Source organism: Musa acuminata, chromosome BXJ3-6 (assembly GCF_036884655.1).
Source record: "Musa acuminata AAA Group cultivar baxijiao chromosome BXJ3-6, Cavendish_Baxijiao_AAA, whole genome shotgun sequence".
Lineage (NCBI taxonomy): Eukaryota > Viridiplantae > Streptophyta > Magnoliopsida > Zingiberales > Musaceae > Musa > Musa acuminata.
In genome coordinates, this window is record NC_088354.1 from 6,611,830 (window position 1) to 6,629,045 (window position 17,216).

Consider the following 17,216-nt stretch of genomic DNA (forward strand, 5'->3'; position numbering starts at 1 on the left):
ATTTAGGAACTTGCGATACTGTTATTACAATAATTCTTAGTGAAAACAAAACACGCCGTTGACTCGAATAGGTTTCATCGTACGCAACACGATGTTGACTAACAGGAAACACATACCTTCTCTGACGTTGACTTCCCAAGTCCAGCATCATTTGTCAACTTGTAGTTGAGGGAGGGACGGCGTGGGTCTTCAGCACGCACTCGTAGTGTGACGGGCGGCAAACCCTTCCCTACTTAATTTTCTTGTTTATCATCCATCAAAGAATTAAATGCACTTATTCTGCTCTGATGGAGAATATTGTGGAGATGATAATAACTAAAATTCTTTTTGTGGCGTCGAGTTTTCATGGATATATAATAACAAAGTGGGAAGGTAAATAATAATAATAATAATAATAATAATAATAATAATAATAATGTATTGTAATTATACAAAAATAATATAAATCACAATAATAAATTTTAAGAGAAGACGAAAATAGGAGAGAAGAGAGGGTTGGCCTGCATGCACGGTCAACTTACCTCCCTTCTATTCGTCGTTCGATCTCTGTGTATGTTGTTTGTGTTAACCCGCGACGCCAATGATGACCAGTCCCTCTCTGTGTCCTCCATATGTACCGTCGTCCGCTTTCGCCTCTGTCCTCGGCCCCACGTTGCCTCCCTCGAGCCATTTGATCTCCGACGGAGCCGAACACCGGCGATTGAAGGATGGTTAGATTGCCGTACCTCACCGCGCTCACCACCCTCTTCAGCTACGGCCTCCTCTTCGCCTTCGGCCAGCTGAGGGATTTCTTCAGGAAGCTCATCGATTGGTCCAGATCCAAGTCCAAGGACCTCAAGGTCTGTCCTTTACTCCCTAACCCTCTCCTTTCGCATCCCGTTGCTCTGGCTTGCCCTTTTTTCGATGATTGTACACCTGATTTTGAGGTTCTAATGTGGTTTTTTCTTTTCGCCCTTGGAACAGGGGTATGCGCCAATCTGCTTAGGGCTTGAAGATTTCTACACACGCCGGCTTTATCTCCGAATTCAGGTTTGGTCTTTCCTTGTTCCTCTATCCCGTTTCTCCGTTAAATTATCATCTTGTTGTGATTTAATTGTTTCCTGTTCAGAATGTTGATTTTGGGCGTTTTGCTCCTAGATGTTTATTAACTAAAGAAAGAAAAAATTGCCTTACTTGGTTTCCTCATTACTTAACCCTATATATAGTGCTGTAAAATGAATTCTGCAGTTTCTGAATGTTCTGATAAAGAAAGGGTTGTTTTGGCGAGTACATGATAAACTGCCTTTTACAATGAACTCTATAATTGACAAAAAAAAAAAAATTCATACCATCAAATGTTGAAAACATTGGTTTCAAAATATAAGATCATAATCTGGAGGGGACCAAAAAAAAAAGATAACAAAGAGGTGGGGAAAATTAAATAATTGATTATCAAACTAGATTGAGAGAGACAGAGTCACTAGGTACATGTCTCATGAAAGGAAGTGTCTATATGGATGTAGGAGTCTAAGGCCGTGTTGACATGATTAGAAGTTTGATCTATTTCTATTTTCCAACTTATATTTATTTCTGTGTCTTTCTTAATAACTAAATCTTGAAAACAACTAATAGAACATGGTGCTTAAATTTAGATTTGAGATAACAGAGTTGTGACCTAATTAACATGTATTTCTGTCGGATATCCCTTCTTTATTTATAAAAATATGAAATACATTATTTACAATCTCAGCTTCTTCAACATCCAGTATTCACTTGTGACACCAATATTTTAGTCGAATGTGTCCTTTGACCGGCCTCATTCGACATCCACATTATTCAGGATCCAAGTATGAGATTACATTGCATCCATTCCTTTGTTTCTCTTTCTGTGAGTACTATTCCTGATCTAGTCATCGTCATAAGCTTCTAAGCCAGAGGATATAAGATGAGTTAGAATATTTAATTTTCTTGAAGTAGAAACCTCAAAACAAGATTGAACTGTTCGGTGAGATATTCATGCACATTCAGAAATTAGTAGTTCCCACCAAAGTTTTCTGTTGGTATTCTGCTAGTATTTGAACAATGTTATTAATAATTCTAATTTGGCAGGACTGTTTTAGCCGACCAATTGCAAGCGCACCAGATGCTTGGATTGATGTTGTTGAGCGTTATTCTAATGACAATAACAAGACACTACAGTAAGTATATTGATAGGGTTGATCTATCAGAGTCTGCAATTTTTTTATATCTATAAATTAAAATTCTCTCTCTCTCTCTCTCTCTCTCTCTCTCTAATATATATACGCACACACACACACACATACATATATGTATATATATACATGCAAGGTATCTTATCTGAAATATGTGGTACTTCAACCCCCAAAGGTGCAGGAACTGTAAAATCCTGAAAACATTAGAGAAGAGCTTATCTTGAAATTGCTGCTATTAGCGAGTTTGTGGAATGCTTCTGTGAACTTATAAGTCTCTATAGGAACATGTTAAGATTTATGTGGTTCTGTTACTTCTTGCAGCCGAACATCAAATACTACAAAATGCTTAAATCTGGGATCATACAACTACCTTGGGTTTGCTGCAGCAGATGAATACTGCACACCTCGTGTTATTGACTCTCTGAAGAGATACTCACCCAGTACCTGCAGTGTTCGTGTTGATGGTGGTATGAATATTATGTGATGTCAATAGAGAACAAATATCACCGTTTTTGGATTGATCTGATTAAGTTCTGTTTGGTGCCAGGGACAACAAACCTACACACTGAGCTTGAGGAGCTAGTTGCAAGGTTTGTGGGAAAACCAGCTGCTATACTTTTTGGCATGGGCTATGTGACAAACTCAGCAATTATCCCTGCTCTGATTGGGAAGGTTTGTTATAATTTCCGAAATTCACTAACCTGTTAAAATCTTTGGACCTGCAAGTATGAAATTCATGTAGTTCTTACTGATTGACGCTAATCGTGGCTATATTTAGGGAGGACTGATCATCAGTGATTCTTTGAACCATAACTCTATTGTCAATGGTGCTCGAGGATCTGGTGCAGCAGTACGTGTTTTCCAGCACAACAGTATGTTTAAGCCATCACATGCTAATACTATCCCCTTTTTTCCCTTGCTCATAAGTTGGTTGCATGGTTATCTAGGCCCCTCACATTTAGAAGATGTTCTAAGAGAGCAGATAGCTGAAGGACAGCCTCGGACACATAGACCCTGGAAAAAGATAATTGTTATTGTGGAGGGCATCTACAGCATGGAAGGAGAACTTTGCAAGCTTCCTGAAATTATAGCTGTCTGTAAAAAATACAAGGTTTGATTAGTTACATGCTAACATTGCTTTCTGATAATCAATTGACATGTGTTTTAGAGAATCTGTTTGAAAGATATTTCTTTTCTCATGCTTAAGTGTTAAACGTTAGGCTGCTGTTAAAAATAAAGAACTTACTAAACTAATATGACTTAATTATTGTATGAAATAGGCTTATACATACTTGGATGAGGCCCACAGCATTGGTGCTATTGGAAAATCAGGCAGGGGGGTTTGTGAGCTCCTAGGAGTGGATCCAGCTGATGTGGACATCATGATGGGCACTTTTACAAAATCATTTGGGTCTTGTGGAGGCTACATTGCAGCATCAAAGGTCTTCATCTTGTTGAAACAAATTTTGCAAACTCTCAAACAGAATAGAGACAATTTATGATGCACTTCCTAACACTTATTGGCTTATGCAGGAAATCATTCAATATCTTAAGTACACTTGCCCTGCACATCTGTATGCCACTTCCATGTCACCACCTGCTGTGCAGCAAGTAATCTCTGCAATTAAGGTTATCCTTGGGGAAGATGGGTCAAATAGAGGTATTTACCAAATCACATGTGCATCTTACATTATTATAAAGTTAGATTTCTTAATTGATCTCCTGTAAAGTACAAAAGTTTCTTATTTATGGTTGGTGTGGTTATGCTAGGTGCCCAGAAACTTGCACGCATTCGTGAAAACAGCAACTTCTTCAGGTCAGAACTTCAGAAAATGGGATTTGAGGTTCTGGGTGATAATGATTCTCCGGTTATGCCAATAATGCTCTACAATCCAGCAAAGATCCCAGCCTTCTCCAGGGAATGCCTCAGACAAAATGTAAGTGACACAATTAATTGACAATTATATTATCATAACTGATAATAGTATATACAACTTTCTGAGATTCAGTATATATTGAGTGGGTTCTATGTTTTGCTTCTATTATTGCATTGTTTTTCAGATAATGATGTTACACAAACTTCTTCTGAGCCAGAATGACCAGTTAATTGCACAATAAGATGCCCCTATGACCATGTAGACAGTTTTCCCTGCAAAACTGCACCATTACTGTAGGATATGCATGCCTAGCTGAGGCATCATCTATTGAGAAACAGCCTTTCAAGTGCCTGTGTGTCTGGCACCTGCTACTATCTATGAGGTGGCACTTTGATGTGCCTGCACATTTACCTTCAGATTCTCTTTTTGACCATTCATTGGTCATCCTATTCCAAACTTTTGGCTATCGGTCATCAATATGCCTTTATTTTCCTTTTGACCTGTGAATCCCAGATGGTGATAACTATGCTGCCAACATTGCAGGTTGCAGTAGTGACTGTTGCATTCCCAGCAACACCTCTTCTTCTTGCGAGGGCTCGGATATGCATTTCTGCTTCACACTCCAAAGAAGACCTGATGAAAGGTCTGGAGGTAAATTAATATCCTACATCCAGTTTTCCCAAACATGATTTAAATCCTCAGATAAATTATAGCCACTGGTGTTATATTCATCCTTTGGTTATGCAACTCCAGGTTATCAGCAAAGTTGGTGACCTTGTGGGCATCAAATACTTCCCTGCAGAACCACCTAAGCATGCCGAACAGGAAAAGAAGAACCTATAATGGAAAAGGAGGCAGTGACTGATTCACAGGAAATCATGCCATGGAAGCAACCTGAGTCATATCAACCATTTATGTTTATTCCATGCTGTTTGAAGTGCGTCTTCTTCTTTGGCTGTTCTTTGAAAATTGAATCTATTTCCCCAATTGACACTTCTTATTTGCGTCATGTTACAACTTGTACAGTGAGTGAAATAAGTTGTGAGAGTTGGTTTTGTTTCTCGTGTTCATCTTCTCAATTTTTTGATGCAATATCTTGGTAATTCAATGTTTCATTTCTTTTCAACGTGCGACTATTTAAGATTTTAAATACGAATCAGACCAATACATATCAATCACTTTTTATCAATTTGATCAAGGATCAATCTTGTGTCATATTGTTTGATGATATGGAGCGGTGCAAGTGAATAGACCATCTGATATATGGGTCTACAAGGCATCGCACCGTCTCGGACTGACAATTTAAACCTTGTTATGATTTGTAAGTTGTGCTTGTACATGTAATTGAACCATTACATATCCTTCAGTACAAACTATCTGATGAAATTTATGGGTCTTTTCTCAGGTTTGAGTGCAGCAAAAAAGAAGAGGTTGTAGCACCTGACATCCAAGCATATCAGCAGGAACAAAATCATATGTATCCATCTGGCTGTACATTGAGAAAGTTGGAAGTCAGCAGAAACAGGATTGAAGATTGCAGCAGACATCAGAGTTTGCTGAATTAGCTGAGGAACAATGTACCACGGTAAGATTACCTGGAAATTTTTACTTCATAAGGCGTCATGTTCTCTCCACTTGCTGCTGAATGAATCATATTGGGAAGAACAGAAATAACAGGAGTCGCATTGGAAAGATTAGCAGAATGGTTGATTACAAAAAGAGTGGCGCAGACATCGATCGATATCGATCCCTGCCTCTCCTATACTGCAATGTCATCACATGATCAATGCTGGGAGGATCAACAAGCATGGACATCATATCCCGCAAACACCATATGTTATCTCGAACATATTGCAAGGTCAAGAAGGGAAGAAGCTGCTGGTCTCTGCATGTAATCTCCACCTGGCTCAAGTTGATGCAAGATTAGATGAACATATTGAATCTGCACAGTTATCTTTCTCAGTATGCTGGTCTCGTACAGTTGTATAAGTAAAATTGCAGTCTAAGTGCAGATCTGTGAAATAAACATCAATGAGATAATGACCAGAAAATGATTGGCAAACAAATCCTTGTTGCTGGACATGATGACTCAAATGTGAGTGATGTGATGTGATGTTTCATCTTTAGGATCTGTTTGTATCAAATTGTTGTCATCTCCAATGTACCAGCAATTATCATGGCTAGTTCACTGAGATCCATGTACACAATAGCAGAAGCATTACAAGCATTACAAAGTTGGATTGATAATTCACAACAATTTGCTGTCTTGATTCATTTCATTCCTAGATGCATATTGCCTCAATCTGAAACAAGGTCTTCTTTCCCCCAAAGCTAGTTGAGGCCAGAATGACTCATATTACCATCTACTTATTTGATTTGATTGAAACCAGAGAAAACATTACATTGTGATGATGAAAACTCAAATTTTAGTAAAGAGACAATCTAAATATCTTATTAGGCTTTATATTTTAAGCTCAAAATATTCTCATTATATATTTTGGCCATGACTTGAACAATCAACTCAGGCATGCAAACATGAGTTGCATCATAATCATAAGATGGATGATAAACATGTACTGCATATGGATAATCCCAATGACATTCCAACTAATCTATAGCACTCAATTATTGAAGATAAAGTTGGTGACAAAGATGATAGGGATCCAACTACGATTTGCACAATGTGGGCTGCCCCCTCACTGTCCAAGTAATTGCATTTTCACTATTATTCTTGAACTAAGCACAACAAAAAAAATAATATTGTATTAATGAAAATAATATAGATAGAAAAACAAGTAAACAATCATTTGCAATCTCCTTATAATTCCAATAACAAAGTGTCACTTATGCTCCATCATGTATGTATAAGCTATCAAAACATACTTGTGTTAGGAAGTTACTGGTCCTACAACTAGCAATGAGCCCATCTCTTTCGGAACCCTACCGGTACTACTTTTCTCCATGTATCAACCTCTCCACCTAAATCGTACATCACAATAAAGTTGCATGCGCTGTCTCCTTCACATTGCCCCTTCACCACGGGTACGAAAACCCTCCTCCTCCCTTTGGGAAAACAACTCATTTCTGTCTTGAGAGAGAGAGAGAGAGAGAGAGAGAGAGAGAGAGAGAGAGAGAGAGAGAGAGAGCCTCCTTCTCAGCCAGTGTTGGAGCCTGTGATTCGACCGGTACTGAACTGTGGTCCTGTGATTTGTCCATGACTTGATGCTTTCTTCGCCACCTACCAGAGATGATGCATCACTTTGTAGCTACGGATACGTAGTCCCCACTCCATGCATGCATTATCCCTGCGATATATGGTGTTGGGAGATGGTGTGTGGGGGCTCTCAGAGATTATTCCCATAAAGTGCACCACCACTTATGTTCTTGATGGGGTCTTCCAACAATGTTTCTAGCCTTTAATGTGATGTTGGGAAATGCTATCATGCAGTTGATGGACGTCAGAATGATGTGAGGCCTGCAAGAGCATGACATGCAAATACTCCATCTCCTCCATGCTTACCCTGATTAATCTCCCCATGATGATGTATTCTTTTTTCTTCCATCCAAACCTCACTGCACATGGATTCCCTAATCCTCAAACGCACTTCCTGTGTTCTACTTTGTCTACCACTCAATGCAGAAAAAAACAAGATGTAATGTTCTTAGATTTGGACACAAATGTCTTATCATATGAACTGCCAATTACATCAATCATCAAATCAGCAAGGAAAAAAGAAGTGTCTAAATGTTATTGTTAGTACAAAAACTTACTCTCCCTGCAGTAATATTTAGACTCTGTAATCTGAGTCTGCTGCACTAGTCATGCTAGCTACCAGGTTTATATATATTATGCTGTAGTCAAGAGAAATAGGAAGTCAATTCATTTATTCACAGCTTTCAATCAGTCATGGTGCAATATACTATGAAATATTATTAAGAAAGACATAATAATTGTTACAACAACTATGGTAATAGAAAGAACTATGATTAGCTGAGTTTAAGATGATGTTGGACAACATCTAGTTCCTTACCTTTTTGCCTGGCTTCAAGATCAAAGTTAGATGATTAACCTGTCTTTTAGCACACTGGTCCAACATATGATTTCATTTTATGGGGCATGGTTTCCTTTTATATGGAAGAAAGAGATTAAATAAGTAGTAAGAAATGTATTGACATTAACTTGATCTCAAACACATGAAATATGATGTTTTATATGGACATTAATGTTCTAGTACTCGAAAAAAAGAAAAGAAAAGGACACTATCGTTGGCATTTATTGTCCATCACAAGGTACTCATAGTTGTTGATCAATTCAGGCATTTAACCTATATCTCAACATCATCAAGTGTGATAGAGAGGTTTACCTTTGCACATATATAGTTCAAAATCTTTGTTCTTCTAATTGTAAGTGTTATTATACATGTCATACATATATATGTAGCCTTAGGTAATGATCAAAATTAATAAGAGGTGGATTAATGCTAACCATGTGTCCGAGGAGCATTAGACCCAATACAAAGTTTTGTAGATTTTGATCCTCATGTAATATCCTTTGTTAAAATCTGACATCCAAATGTCATATAGAGATCATTAGATCAAGAGATAGAACTTGTGTTGCTACATCATTCAGTTCATTCAGAAATAATTAACTAATATCGTGACTACCCACAATCCTTATAATGTGGCTATTCCAGGAATAACCACACATGCATGAGAAGATTTGTCTCAGTAATTACCCATCAGATAGATATTTTATCTCTACCTTCTTATATGCATACACAAACTATTAAACCAACATCATGTTCTCTCTGGTACATGAAAACAACAAGCTAACACCTCTATCATAATATCAGCCCTAATTAATTGAAGAGGTTAGCAACTCAGTTTGATGAAGAGGTAGCTAATTGTGCAAAAATCACATGGTGTCAAAGCATGTTAAATCAACATGAAGATGAGTATGGGACCATACAGAATGGAGAGGGAGATGTCCCACTTTGGAACCTATATGGATGGATCCATATGTTTGGGGGGCACCAAGAGGAGGACTTCTTTACTAGCTTATCTTTGATATGAAACATTTTAATGACAAGTCTGCTAAATTATACTGATGATATGCAGAATTCTAGATGCAGTGCTGTTCTAGGACACTGCATAGATTTCAGCAAAGGACAGTGAAGAATGATCCTAAGGGATGTGTGGAAACAGTCTGAATCCAATGTTTGCATGCAATGTTTCATGTGGTTGTCTTATTCCATGGGAACCTATAAAGGGTCCCTCTCTTTAGGCGTGTCTCTTCCATCCATGGCATGCCAGTCCTCCAATAGAAAATGTTATCTAGAGTTTGACCACACCCACAACAAACACTGAAAACATCTGTGTGTCTGATCTCCACTTAGACTCTCTCTCTCTCTCTCTCTCTCTCTCTCTCTCACACACACACACACAAACACACACACACACACACACCCCATCTACCCTACCGAAGCTGCACCACAAGCAAAGCTCAGGAAGCCTTAATCATGGTGAGAAATGATGTGCCACTCAGACATTAACATCTCACCAGAAAACCCAAGTTAGTATGCAAGTTGCAAACCCACATTCTAGGGTGGCCCTTCTAGTTCCCATGTTTCTTTCAGCATCTCGGCACCAACCATGCACAGGAAACCACAGGATTAATATTTAGGAATATCAAAAAGACAACAGCAACAGGAAGAAGGAGAGGTTTAGAAGCAGCTCCCGTTCATGGCTGGCTTCCGATCGCATTCTTGATGCTTCATCAAATCATTGCTAGAGTAATCCTACATCCTAAGATCATGCATTTTCCATCCAAACAGACAAAGTTGCAACACAAGATAAGTGAGCTCATAGATTTTTCGGATACCTCTGATTCATCCTCCAAGCCCAGCTTCTTCACCAAGTACTTCATCAGCAAACTAATCGTCAGGCCTTCATCCCTGTAAAAAGCAGTAACAAAAAGAGATTTAATCGTTGCTAGCACAGCCATGAAGTCCTTCAGAGGAGGGAGAAGCTGCAAGTACTTTATCCTCAAGTAGCTTCTAGGTATCTGAGGCAAAAAAGGCTGTCTTCCTCTGCGAGAAAGAATGAGAACTCATAATATTGGGAAGAACGAAACACGTGAAGTGCACCCGGTGGTAGCACAAGTGCTCGACTTGGAAGCAGCAGCAGAAGATGATGATAGTGTCCATTTTAACTTACTGATTTGGAGCAGCCTGAAGTATGAGCCAAATGCCCGTTTGTCTTCTCGGTGGACTAACCACCCTTATACCGATGCCAGACTCCGCCGACGCCCCGGGGCTCCCAAGTGGGCGCGCAAACTGGGCGGTCGTGAACTCCGGAATGGCCAGCATCGGCACAGACGACACATCAGCTCCGATCATCTCACCGGGCTTCCAACTTCCCCAGGGCATCTGCGGCGGGGCCAACCCTACCACCGGCACCACGGATGATGACGAAGACGAAGGCCTATCTCTCAACAGCTGGAGCTCGGTCAATACCTGTCGTCCCTCAGCGCGCTCTGACGGCGGCGACGCCAGGCCTAATCGGAGCCAATCTCCGGAGGAGGTACCGGGGTCGCCTTCTTCCTCCTTCTCCTCTTCTTCTTCCTCTTCCGGTGTTATGGTTCGAGAAGGCTCCTCGGCCATCGATCTCAACTTCGAGGAAGAATAATTCTTGATATCATCGCAACAGGCGTCCACCGCGAAACGGGCTCCGTAGGCCTCCTCGTGTTGTCGGCGGAGGAGATTGCAAACCTGGACCATCTTCTTATGGCATCTTTCCCGCCTTCGCTTCCAGCCAACCTAATCGATTTACAGATCCAAGTCCAAGGAGACGCGGTAGGTACGAGAACTAGGGGAGGAGGAGGAGGTGGATGAGATGTTCATGGCGGAGGAGAATTCTAAGAGCGGGTGGTGAGCTTACCGGCTTAACCTCCCTTTCTCAGCTTGTCGAAAGAGATGACCACGACGTGTGTCCCTTATTTATATAAATTCTAACCAATAAAAAAACAATAATTACACATTATTTCTTTTCACTTTTTTATTTATTTTGATGTAACATTTACCCGAAAAAATACAAAAAAGAAAAAGAACAAAACCAATAGACCCATCGCCTTAACTGCGGGGCCCACCGCCAACAATAATCTCTTCCCTGATTCAATGGGATCATAGCTCATCACATCCTTTGGTGCAAGAATAATTCTCTGATGAGGAATTCAATCGGATCGATGCGATGCCAACCCAAGTACAGATCAATAGGGGATCATTATTATTATTTGGACAGCCTCAACATATAAAAATGGTCTCACGTAAGTGACAATCTCAGCGCAATATTAATGGATCAAACTTGGGCGATCGGACCATCGAACGAACGATATCCATGCATGCGTCGACCTCATGCATGCACAGTCATCACAGCTCGCGCTACGATGGCAGGAGAGTTACAACCTTCGCTTTCGCGATTGAAAGCGATAAAGACCGCTTACCGGTTGGGCTTTCGACGGGCATCATCGATCTCTTGGGCGACAAGGGAGCCTTAATTACCCTACACTTTGGCACGGATGGGAGGTAATGACTTCATGCGAAGCAGAGCAGACGATTTCCGGCTCATTCCTGCATGTATAGCGAAAAGAGAGGAGTGCTGTCGGCGAACTGCGAATGCATATATACTCCACGGTTCATGAAGGAATTGGGTCTTAAATCCGAGGCTTGTTCTTGTCGTCATCGCAGACATATAGGTAAAGAGGCACATCTGCGACCTTGTCCTCTAATGGAGCATGAGTTTCTTTGGTTTCTCCGATCCACAGACGCAGCCAAATCAACTGATACTGCGTGTGACTGTGAAAGATATTGTTGCGGATGAAACTGAGATTTACCTTTGTTGTTCGGAACACCACAAGAGAGGCTGTAGCAGTAGCTTTTACGTCTCCAATGTGTACTATTTGCTCGGTAAAACCTGCACTCTTCCGTGCGTCACGGCACCATCATCAGCTTCGTCATCAACCCAACACTCGGGAAGAGACAAAGGACGCACGGTCGAGAAGATAATAGAAACTCCGTTTGACCTAGATGAATCCAACAAATGAGACAAAGGCAACACCGCCAGAGAGAGAGAGAGAGAGAGAGAAGATCCGGTTTCCCCCATTTGCACGATTGATGATTGCCACCGACTGCATGCATGAGTTTGTGCGCCAAGTGGGTTGTGTCGATGTTGCCTGAAGAAATGATGAGATGGTGCCTTTTTTTTTTGTTATTTTCAGATAAATTTTTATCTCTTACTGAATCCAGAAAAATAGAATAACAAAGTATTTTTCGGAGATACTGACATGTAGAGATCACTGTCGCATGCATTGAATCAATCAGAGAGTAGGTAAGATGAATAAATCATGTGTAGATAGGAACAGTACTGTTCTTCGCTTGTCGTAGTAATCAGTACATTCCATCGACAGAGAGCAGAAGGCTTTCCCATTGCTTCGCGACCTACCGCCACCGATATCTGTGCTATGAGCGAACATATTTGAGGTACTGAATTGTTGTTCGCATCCATCCTGTCAAATAAATTAATGTTCAGAATAACGCGAACTATTCCAATCATAAGCCATGAGAGAGAGAGAGAGAGAGAGAGAGAGAGAGAGAGAGAGAGAGAGAAGGTGTCCTTTTTCTTTCTCAATATCAAAATCCTCCACTAAGGAAAAGAAAACTTAGGAAAGGGGAAAGGAGACATCATAAGATGTTTGAGGTCAGAGCAAACGATCATACATCTCTTCAGGCGATGATTCGAGACCACTTGCAACACAAGCATGCATAGCCCAAAAACCACTTGCAACACAAGCATGCATAGCCCAAAAACCACTTGCAACACAAGCATACATCTCTCTGTGATGGCACATCACTATCTCTGTGCTGGTGCAGCCACCGGTTCCTTTCTTGCCGACCAATTATTCTGGCCGACGGTGGGATGAAGAAGAGAAGCCTTCTTTTTGGAACGTATGCACGCCTACTCTTAAGAATAGCCCAAAAACCAAGCCCAATTGTAGTCCTATCCTCTCTATGGGTCGTGACGGGCCCCACGGTGGATCGGCGGGTAAGCCAGGGGTCAAACCATAATCGGGTGGGCAATTTGAAATCCAATAAGTGATATGGGCTTTTCTATCGCTTGTAGGATTGCGGAGTTCCCCTATAAATTGGCCGCCGTGGGGGTTTTAGGGTTTATTTGTTGACTTCTCGCTTTCTTTCTCTTCCTCGGAGAGTCGGAGGCCATCGAGGAGGAGCGAAGTCGCTCGGCGGACGCAGGCATGTCTTTTCTATCTTTCTCATTCTTCCTTCCGTGATCATCCCATTATCCCATCTGGGTAGACGCGAGCGTCGGGAGGGCGAGGTTTTGGATGGGTTCCCCATGTCCAAGAACTGCGCCCCCGGTCCCCAACCTCTGTGGTTTTGCGTGGGCGCATTGCGTTCAGAACAAGTTGGTTTTTATGCCAGGGAGGGGCGTAGGGCAAGCGTTCGACGGCAACTCGCCGGAGTCGCCGGTGGTGAATACCTAATTTCAAGAAGGACGCTAGAGTCAAAAAAAGAAATGAGGTGCGGCCTCTATGGCTCTCCGAGGGCGCTGGCTGTGCAAACCAAGCCTCTGGGGTTGGATTTGATGCCTGCGAGGGGCGGCGATCTCGCCTCGTAAAATGATTTCGGTGATAGGACGGCAGAGAAATCTTGTAATGCGATTATAGAGGATAGCAGACATGAGGGTGACTGTGGAATGGAGGAGGAGCAAGGGAAATTGGAAGAAGGCCTTGGATAGGATGGCAAAATAGAGGATAGCAATCAGGAGGGCGACGGCGGAAGAGAAGGGGAGAAAGGGGATTTAGAGGAAGGCGAGATTTAGATAAATTGGAGATCGAACAAGAGAAAAGGGGATCGGATGGTGGAAGAATACAGGAGAAGTTTAGAGAAGCAGGGACTATAATGTGAAACCAGAAAAATTAGAATTTGCAATAAGCAATACCAAAAAGAATACAGGAGAAAACAATTCATCGATAAAAAGAAAGAGCAATTCATACCTTTTTGCTGAATTATTCTGAAATCTTAGCTGTTCTTGGGTGATGAATGAACCATTTTGATGTTGTTCGTTTCCTCGTACATACAGATCTTTACGATTGTGCAAATAATTTGAAGACATGAACCCAATGTCCACACAAGCATTCATGGGAACTCAAGCAGTTCCTTCCGTAAGAACAACAAAAACTCACTTGGTATTGAGCAATAGTTGCTGATTTTTGTGGTTGATGCTTAAACTGCTTCTGAATTTTGCAACAGGTGCTTCATCCTGATAATTTGCAGCAGCAGGAGCAATTGCTTTTGAGGTTTGTTTAGTTCTTATGCCCTATCAACCCTTACTACAATATTATGTTATGAACTAAATCCAACTCTGTTGTATCCGGTGCAGTTTGCTGACTCACATAAAAGACCAGTATTCCACTCTTATAACAACTGAACAAACGAAACAGGTTCTTAGAATATTCCACGCATTTTAGTTAGGCCATCATTTACGAAATTTGGTAAACCCTGAACCATTCATTTCTCTTTGCTTTTGGCAGATTGATGCTATAGTTGACTCATTTGTTTCTGAGGGTCATAAAACAGAGAAAGAGCAATATGGTGGCACCCGCAATCATATCCTTACAAACTTGACCCAAGAGCCCGCCATTTCTCCTGGCGGTATGGTTTCTTTGGAGCAATCATATTTCGCTTCGGAAGCAGTTGATTTGCCCGAGTTGGGATTACTCACACCTTCTAGACAAAGAGTGAAGTGTAATCCATTGCTGAATCTTTGTGCAGATTACAATGAAGGCAGTCATTCTGCATCCACACTAGAGATTGTATCTGTGGGAGGAACCACAAACAGTAGGAAACGCAAAAGAGTTGAGGAGTATGTACCTTTGGACCATACCACAAAAAAACTAACTGGATCAGAATTGTCACTGAACAACTCTCCATTCGAATCCAATGAAACTGGGAAAACTCCACAATCAGCTTCCATGGTGAGGCCTGGCATTCAGTCGCTTTGTGACAGATTTATTTACTTATTTTTCTTTTCTTATTTGTTCCTCCCGGAAGCCATTTGTAAGGAGATCCCAAAAAATGTTAAAGTGTTTTGATTGCAATATTGTTTATTGCTCACAGGACTCGAAACCATTGCAGTTACTTGCTGCAATCTGAATGGCCATGTCAATGTTCTGACTGTAATATCGTTTATTGCTCACCAGACTCTGCATCTACTTGCTGCAATCTGAATGGCCATGTCAATGTTTATTTATTGCTCACGATACTCGAAATCTTTGCATTTACCTGCTGCAATCTGAATGCCCATTTCAATGTTCTGATTGTAATATTGTTTATTGCTCACAAAACTTGAAACTTATTCCTTATCTGAATGGTCATCTCAATGTTCTGATTGTAATATTGTTCATTGCTCACGAGAGTCGAAACCTTTGCATTTACTTGCTGCAATCTGAATGGCCATGTCAATGTACTGATTGTAATATTGTTTATTGCTCACCAGACTCTTTAACTTTGCATTTACTTGCTGCAATCTGAATGACCTATCGTTCTGTATTTATAGAGCTCTCAAAATGACAGAAGGACGATCCACCTGAAACCTCGTGAGCCCCGTCATTCTCTGTTTCGCAATGTGGCCGCTGCATCTGAACCCAACAAAGTAAATCGTGTCATCGTTGGTCCTCACGACACCACAGGACATGGAAAACAAGCACCGACCGTTGCTTCTACCACAGCAGTTCCTCACGGTAACATCCGACTCGCTCCACGCAAAACTAGGAAGGTGGAGGATGCGAAGCCGACTCCAACACCTGCTGTGGCTTCCCCAGAAAGTGCAAAAGGTGATACAAATCATCCGCTGGACGGGCGTAGTCTCGAGCGGAAAGCGGCCTTCCAGAGAGAGAGAGCGAGAAGGCTCGTGGAACAGAATAGAATGTTCGCTTCTAGGAAGCTCTCTCTCGTCCTCGATTTGGACCACACCCTCCTCAATTCAACAAAGGTAGAACACAAACGTCCACACCTTGGTTTCTGCCCTACTGTTTACGCACGTTGACGATGACTTGCTGAAACAGTGATCTGCCCCTCTAGTTTGTAGATGTGGATCCAATGCAGGAAGAGCTTTTGAAGAGGAAAGAAGAGCAAGACCGAGCGAAGCCACAACGACATCTCTTCCGCCTCCGACACATGGGATTGTGGACTAAACTGAGACCGGGCATCTGGAATTTTCTGGAGAAGGCTAATGAGCTTTACGAGCTGCATATATACACTCTGGGAAGCAGGCCGTACGCTACCGCGATGGCAAAGCTGCTTGACCCGACCGGGTCTTTGTTTGGCGGGCGTGTCATGTCGGGGAGAGACGATGGTGATAGAATGGTCTCCCAGCGCAAAGATCTGAAAGGGGTTTTAGGACTGGAATGTGCCGCGGTGATCATGGACGACACTCCGAGTGTGTGGCCGAGTAGCCAACCCAACTTGATTGCTGTAGAGAGGTAAAAACCGTCCTGTAGCATGCATGTTCGGTCGGCGTCGAACTCCGTGGCCTGATGTTGTTCCTGCTGTCGTATTGCAGATATCATTTCTTCCCAAGCAGCAGACGCAAATTTGGAGTTCCCGGGCCTTCTCTTCTGGAAATGGATCGTGACGAGAGGGAGGAAGACGGCACTCTTGCGTCTTCTTTGGCGGTATTGACTTGACTGGATTTCCCCGAGCGTTGAACTTTCGTGATTCCTGCATCTCACGCCCTGCCTTTCTTTTTTGTGTTGACTCAGATCATCCAGCGAATTCACGACGACTTCTTCTCGCGTCACGCGGACGGTGATTTTAGAAAGCTACTGTTACGAAGCTAAAGGACTGAGCTTCGCCACCGGAAAAGCGTTGTGTTTCGTTGAGCTGTCTCGCTCCCAACAAGCAGTTGGCACGTTCGCCGCCTCCGATTAGGAGGAGTGAAATGACACACCCAAGGAGGTGCGTCGGATCCATGTAAATAAAAGCATTACAAAACGTGAATAAATTTGATCATTTCATAGGTTTCTATAATCTAAAATGTTTCGATTTTTAGTGAGTTATATTCGTATAGT

General features: G+C 41.7%; 3 protein-coding genes across 6 annotated transcripts; 2 read left to right on the plus strand and 1 right to left on the minus strand.

The window, feature by feature from the left end:
* Positions 1-556: 556 nt before the first annotated feature.
* LOC103987261 (long chain base biosynthesis protein 2a) lies at positions 557-5,654 on the plus strand. 2 transcript variants are annotated; one of them, XR_010497559.1, is made up of 13 exons: positions 557-839; positions 964-1,029; positions 2,089-2,177; positions 2,514-2,659; positions 2,740-2,864; positions 2,971-3,064; positions 3,140-3,303; positions 3,473-3,634; positions 3,726-3,852; positions 3,963-4,129; positions 4,613-4,720; positions 4,823-5,006; positions 5,475-5,654. XR_010497559.1 is itself a non-coding variant. In XM_009405509.3 (12 exons), exons 1-12 carry the CDS (start codon positions 708-710, stop codon positions 4,910-4,912), a joined length of 1,470 nt encoding a protein of 489 aa, XP_009403784.1. In that variant the 5' UTR covers positions 557-707; the 3' UTR covers positions 4,913-5,131. The 2 variants fall into 2 exon arrangements, 1 of the variants encoding a protein (XP_009403784.1); XM_009405509.3 differs by lacking the exon at positions 5,475-5,654 and having other exon boundaries at positions 4,823-5,131.
* Positions 5,362-11,046, minus strand: LOC103987262 (protein LAX PANICLE 2-like). Of its 3 annotated transcripts, XR_010497560.1 has the most exons (5): positions 10,286-11,046; positions 10,108-10,158; positions 9,951-10,023; positions 5,665-5,971; positions 5,362-5,558 (listed from the first exon to the last, which is right to left on the minus strand). XR_010497560.1 is itself a non-coding variant. In XM_065156094.1 (4 exons), the coding sequence occupies exons 1-4, from the start codon at positions 10,846-10,848 to the stop codon at positions 5,780-5,782; spliced, it is 879 nt and encodes a 292-aa protein (XP_065012166.1). In that variant the 5' UTR covers positions 10,849-11,046; the 3' UTR covers positions 5,362-5,779. The 3 variants fall into 3 exon arrangements, 1 of the variants encoding a protein (XP_065012166.1); XR_010497561.1 differs by lacking the exon at positions 10,108-10,158; XM_065156094.1 differs by having other exon boundaries at positions 5,362-5,971.
* Positions 11,047-13,282: 2,236 nt separating this feature from the next.
* Positions 13,283-17,200, plus strand: LOC108953142 (RNA polymerase II C-terminal domain phosphatase-like 3). Its single transcript, XM_065153156.1, has 10 exons — positions 13,283-13,377; positions 14,228-14,309; positions 14,398-14,444; positions 14,528-14,588; positions 14,679-14,799; positions 14,920-15,122; positions 15,704-16,138; positions 16,228-16,628; positions 16,709-16,820; positions 16,908-17,200. The coding sequence occupies exons 2-10, from the start codon at positions 14,259-14,261 to the stop codon at positions 16,983-16,985; spliced, it is 1,509 nt and encodes a 502-aa protein (XP_065009228.1). The 5' UTR covers positions 13,283-13,377; positions 14,228-14,258; the 3' UTR covers positions 16,986-17,200.
* Positions 17,201-17,216: the final 16 nt, after the last annotated feature.

Excerpts from the sequence above, each read along its gene's own strand:
- LOC103987261 (XM_009405509.3), top strand. The coding sequence starts at position 708 with ATGGTTAGATTGCCGTACCTCACCGCGCTCACCACCCTCTTCAGCTAC. Across the intron at positions 2,178-2,513 it reads GACAATAACAAGACACTACA|CCGAACATCAAATACTACAA; the intron begins GTAAGTATATTG and ends TACTTCTTGCAG. Across the intron at positions 4,721-4,822 it reads ACCTGATGAAAGGTCTGGAG|GTTATCAGCAAAGTTGGTGA; the intron begins GTAAATTAATAT and ends ATGCAACTCCAG.
- LOC103987262 (XM_065156094.1), bottom strand. The coding sequence starts at position 10,848 with ATGGTCCAGGTTTGCAATCTCCTCCGCCGACAACACGAGGAGGCCTAC. Across the intron at positions 10,159-10,285 it reads CTTCAGGCTGCTCCAAATCA|AGGAAGACAGCCTTTTTTGC; the intron begins GTAAGTTAAAAT and ends TCTTTCTCGCAG. Across the intron at positions 10,024-10,107 it reads AGAAGCTACTTGAGGATAAA|GGATGAAGGCCTGACGATTA; the intron begins GTACTTGCAGCT and ends TGCTTTTTACAG.
- LOC108953142 (XM_065153156.1), top strand. The coding sequence starts at position 14,259 with ATGAACCCAATGTCCACACAAGCATTCATGGGAACTCAAGCAGTTCCT. Across the intron at positions 14,800-14,919 it reads GCCCGCCATTTCTCCTGGCG|ATTACAATGAAGGCAGTCAT; the intron begins GTATGGTTTCTT and ends ATCTTTGTGCAG. Across the intron at positions 16,821-16,907 it reads CTCTTGCGTCTTCTTTGGCG|ATCATCCAGCGAATTCACGA; the intron begins GTATTGACTTGA and ends GTGTTGACTCAG.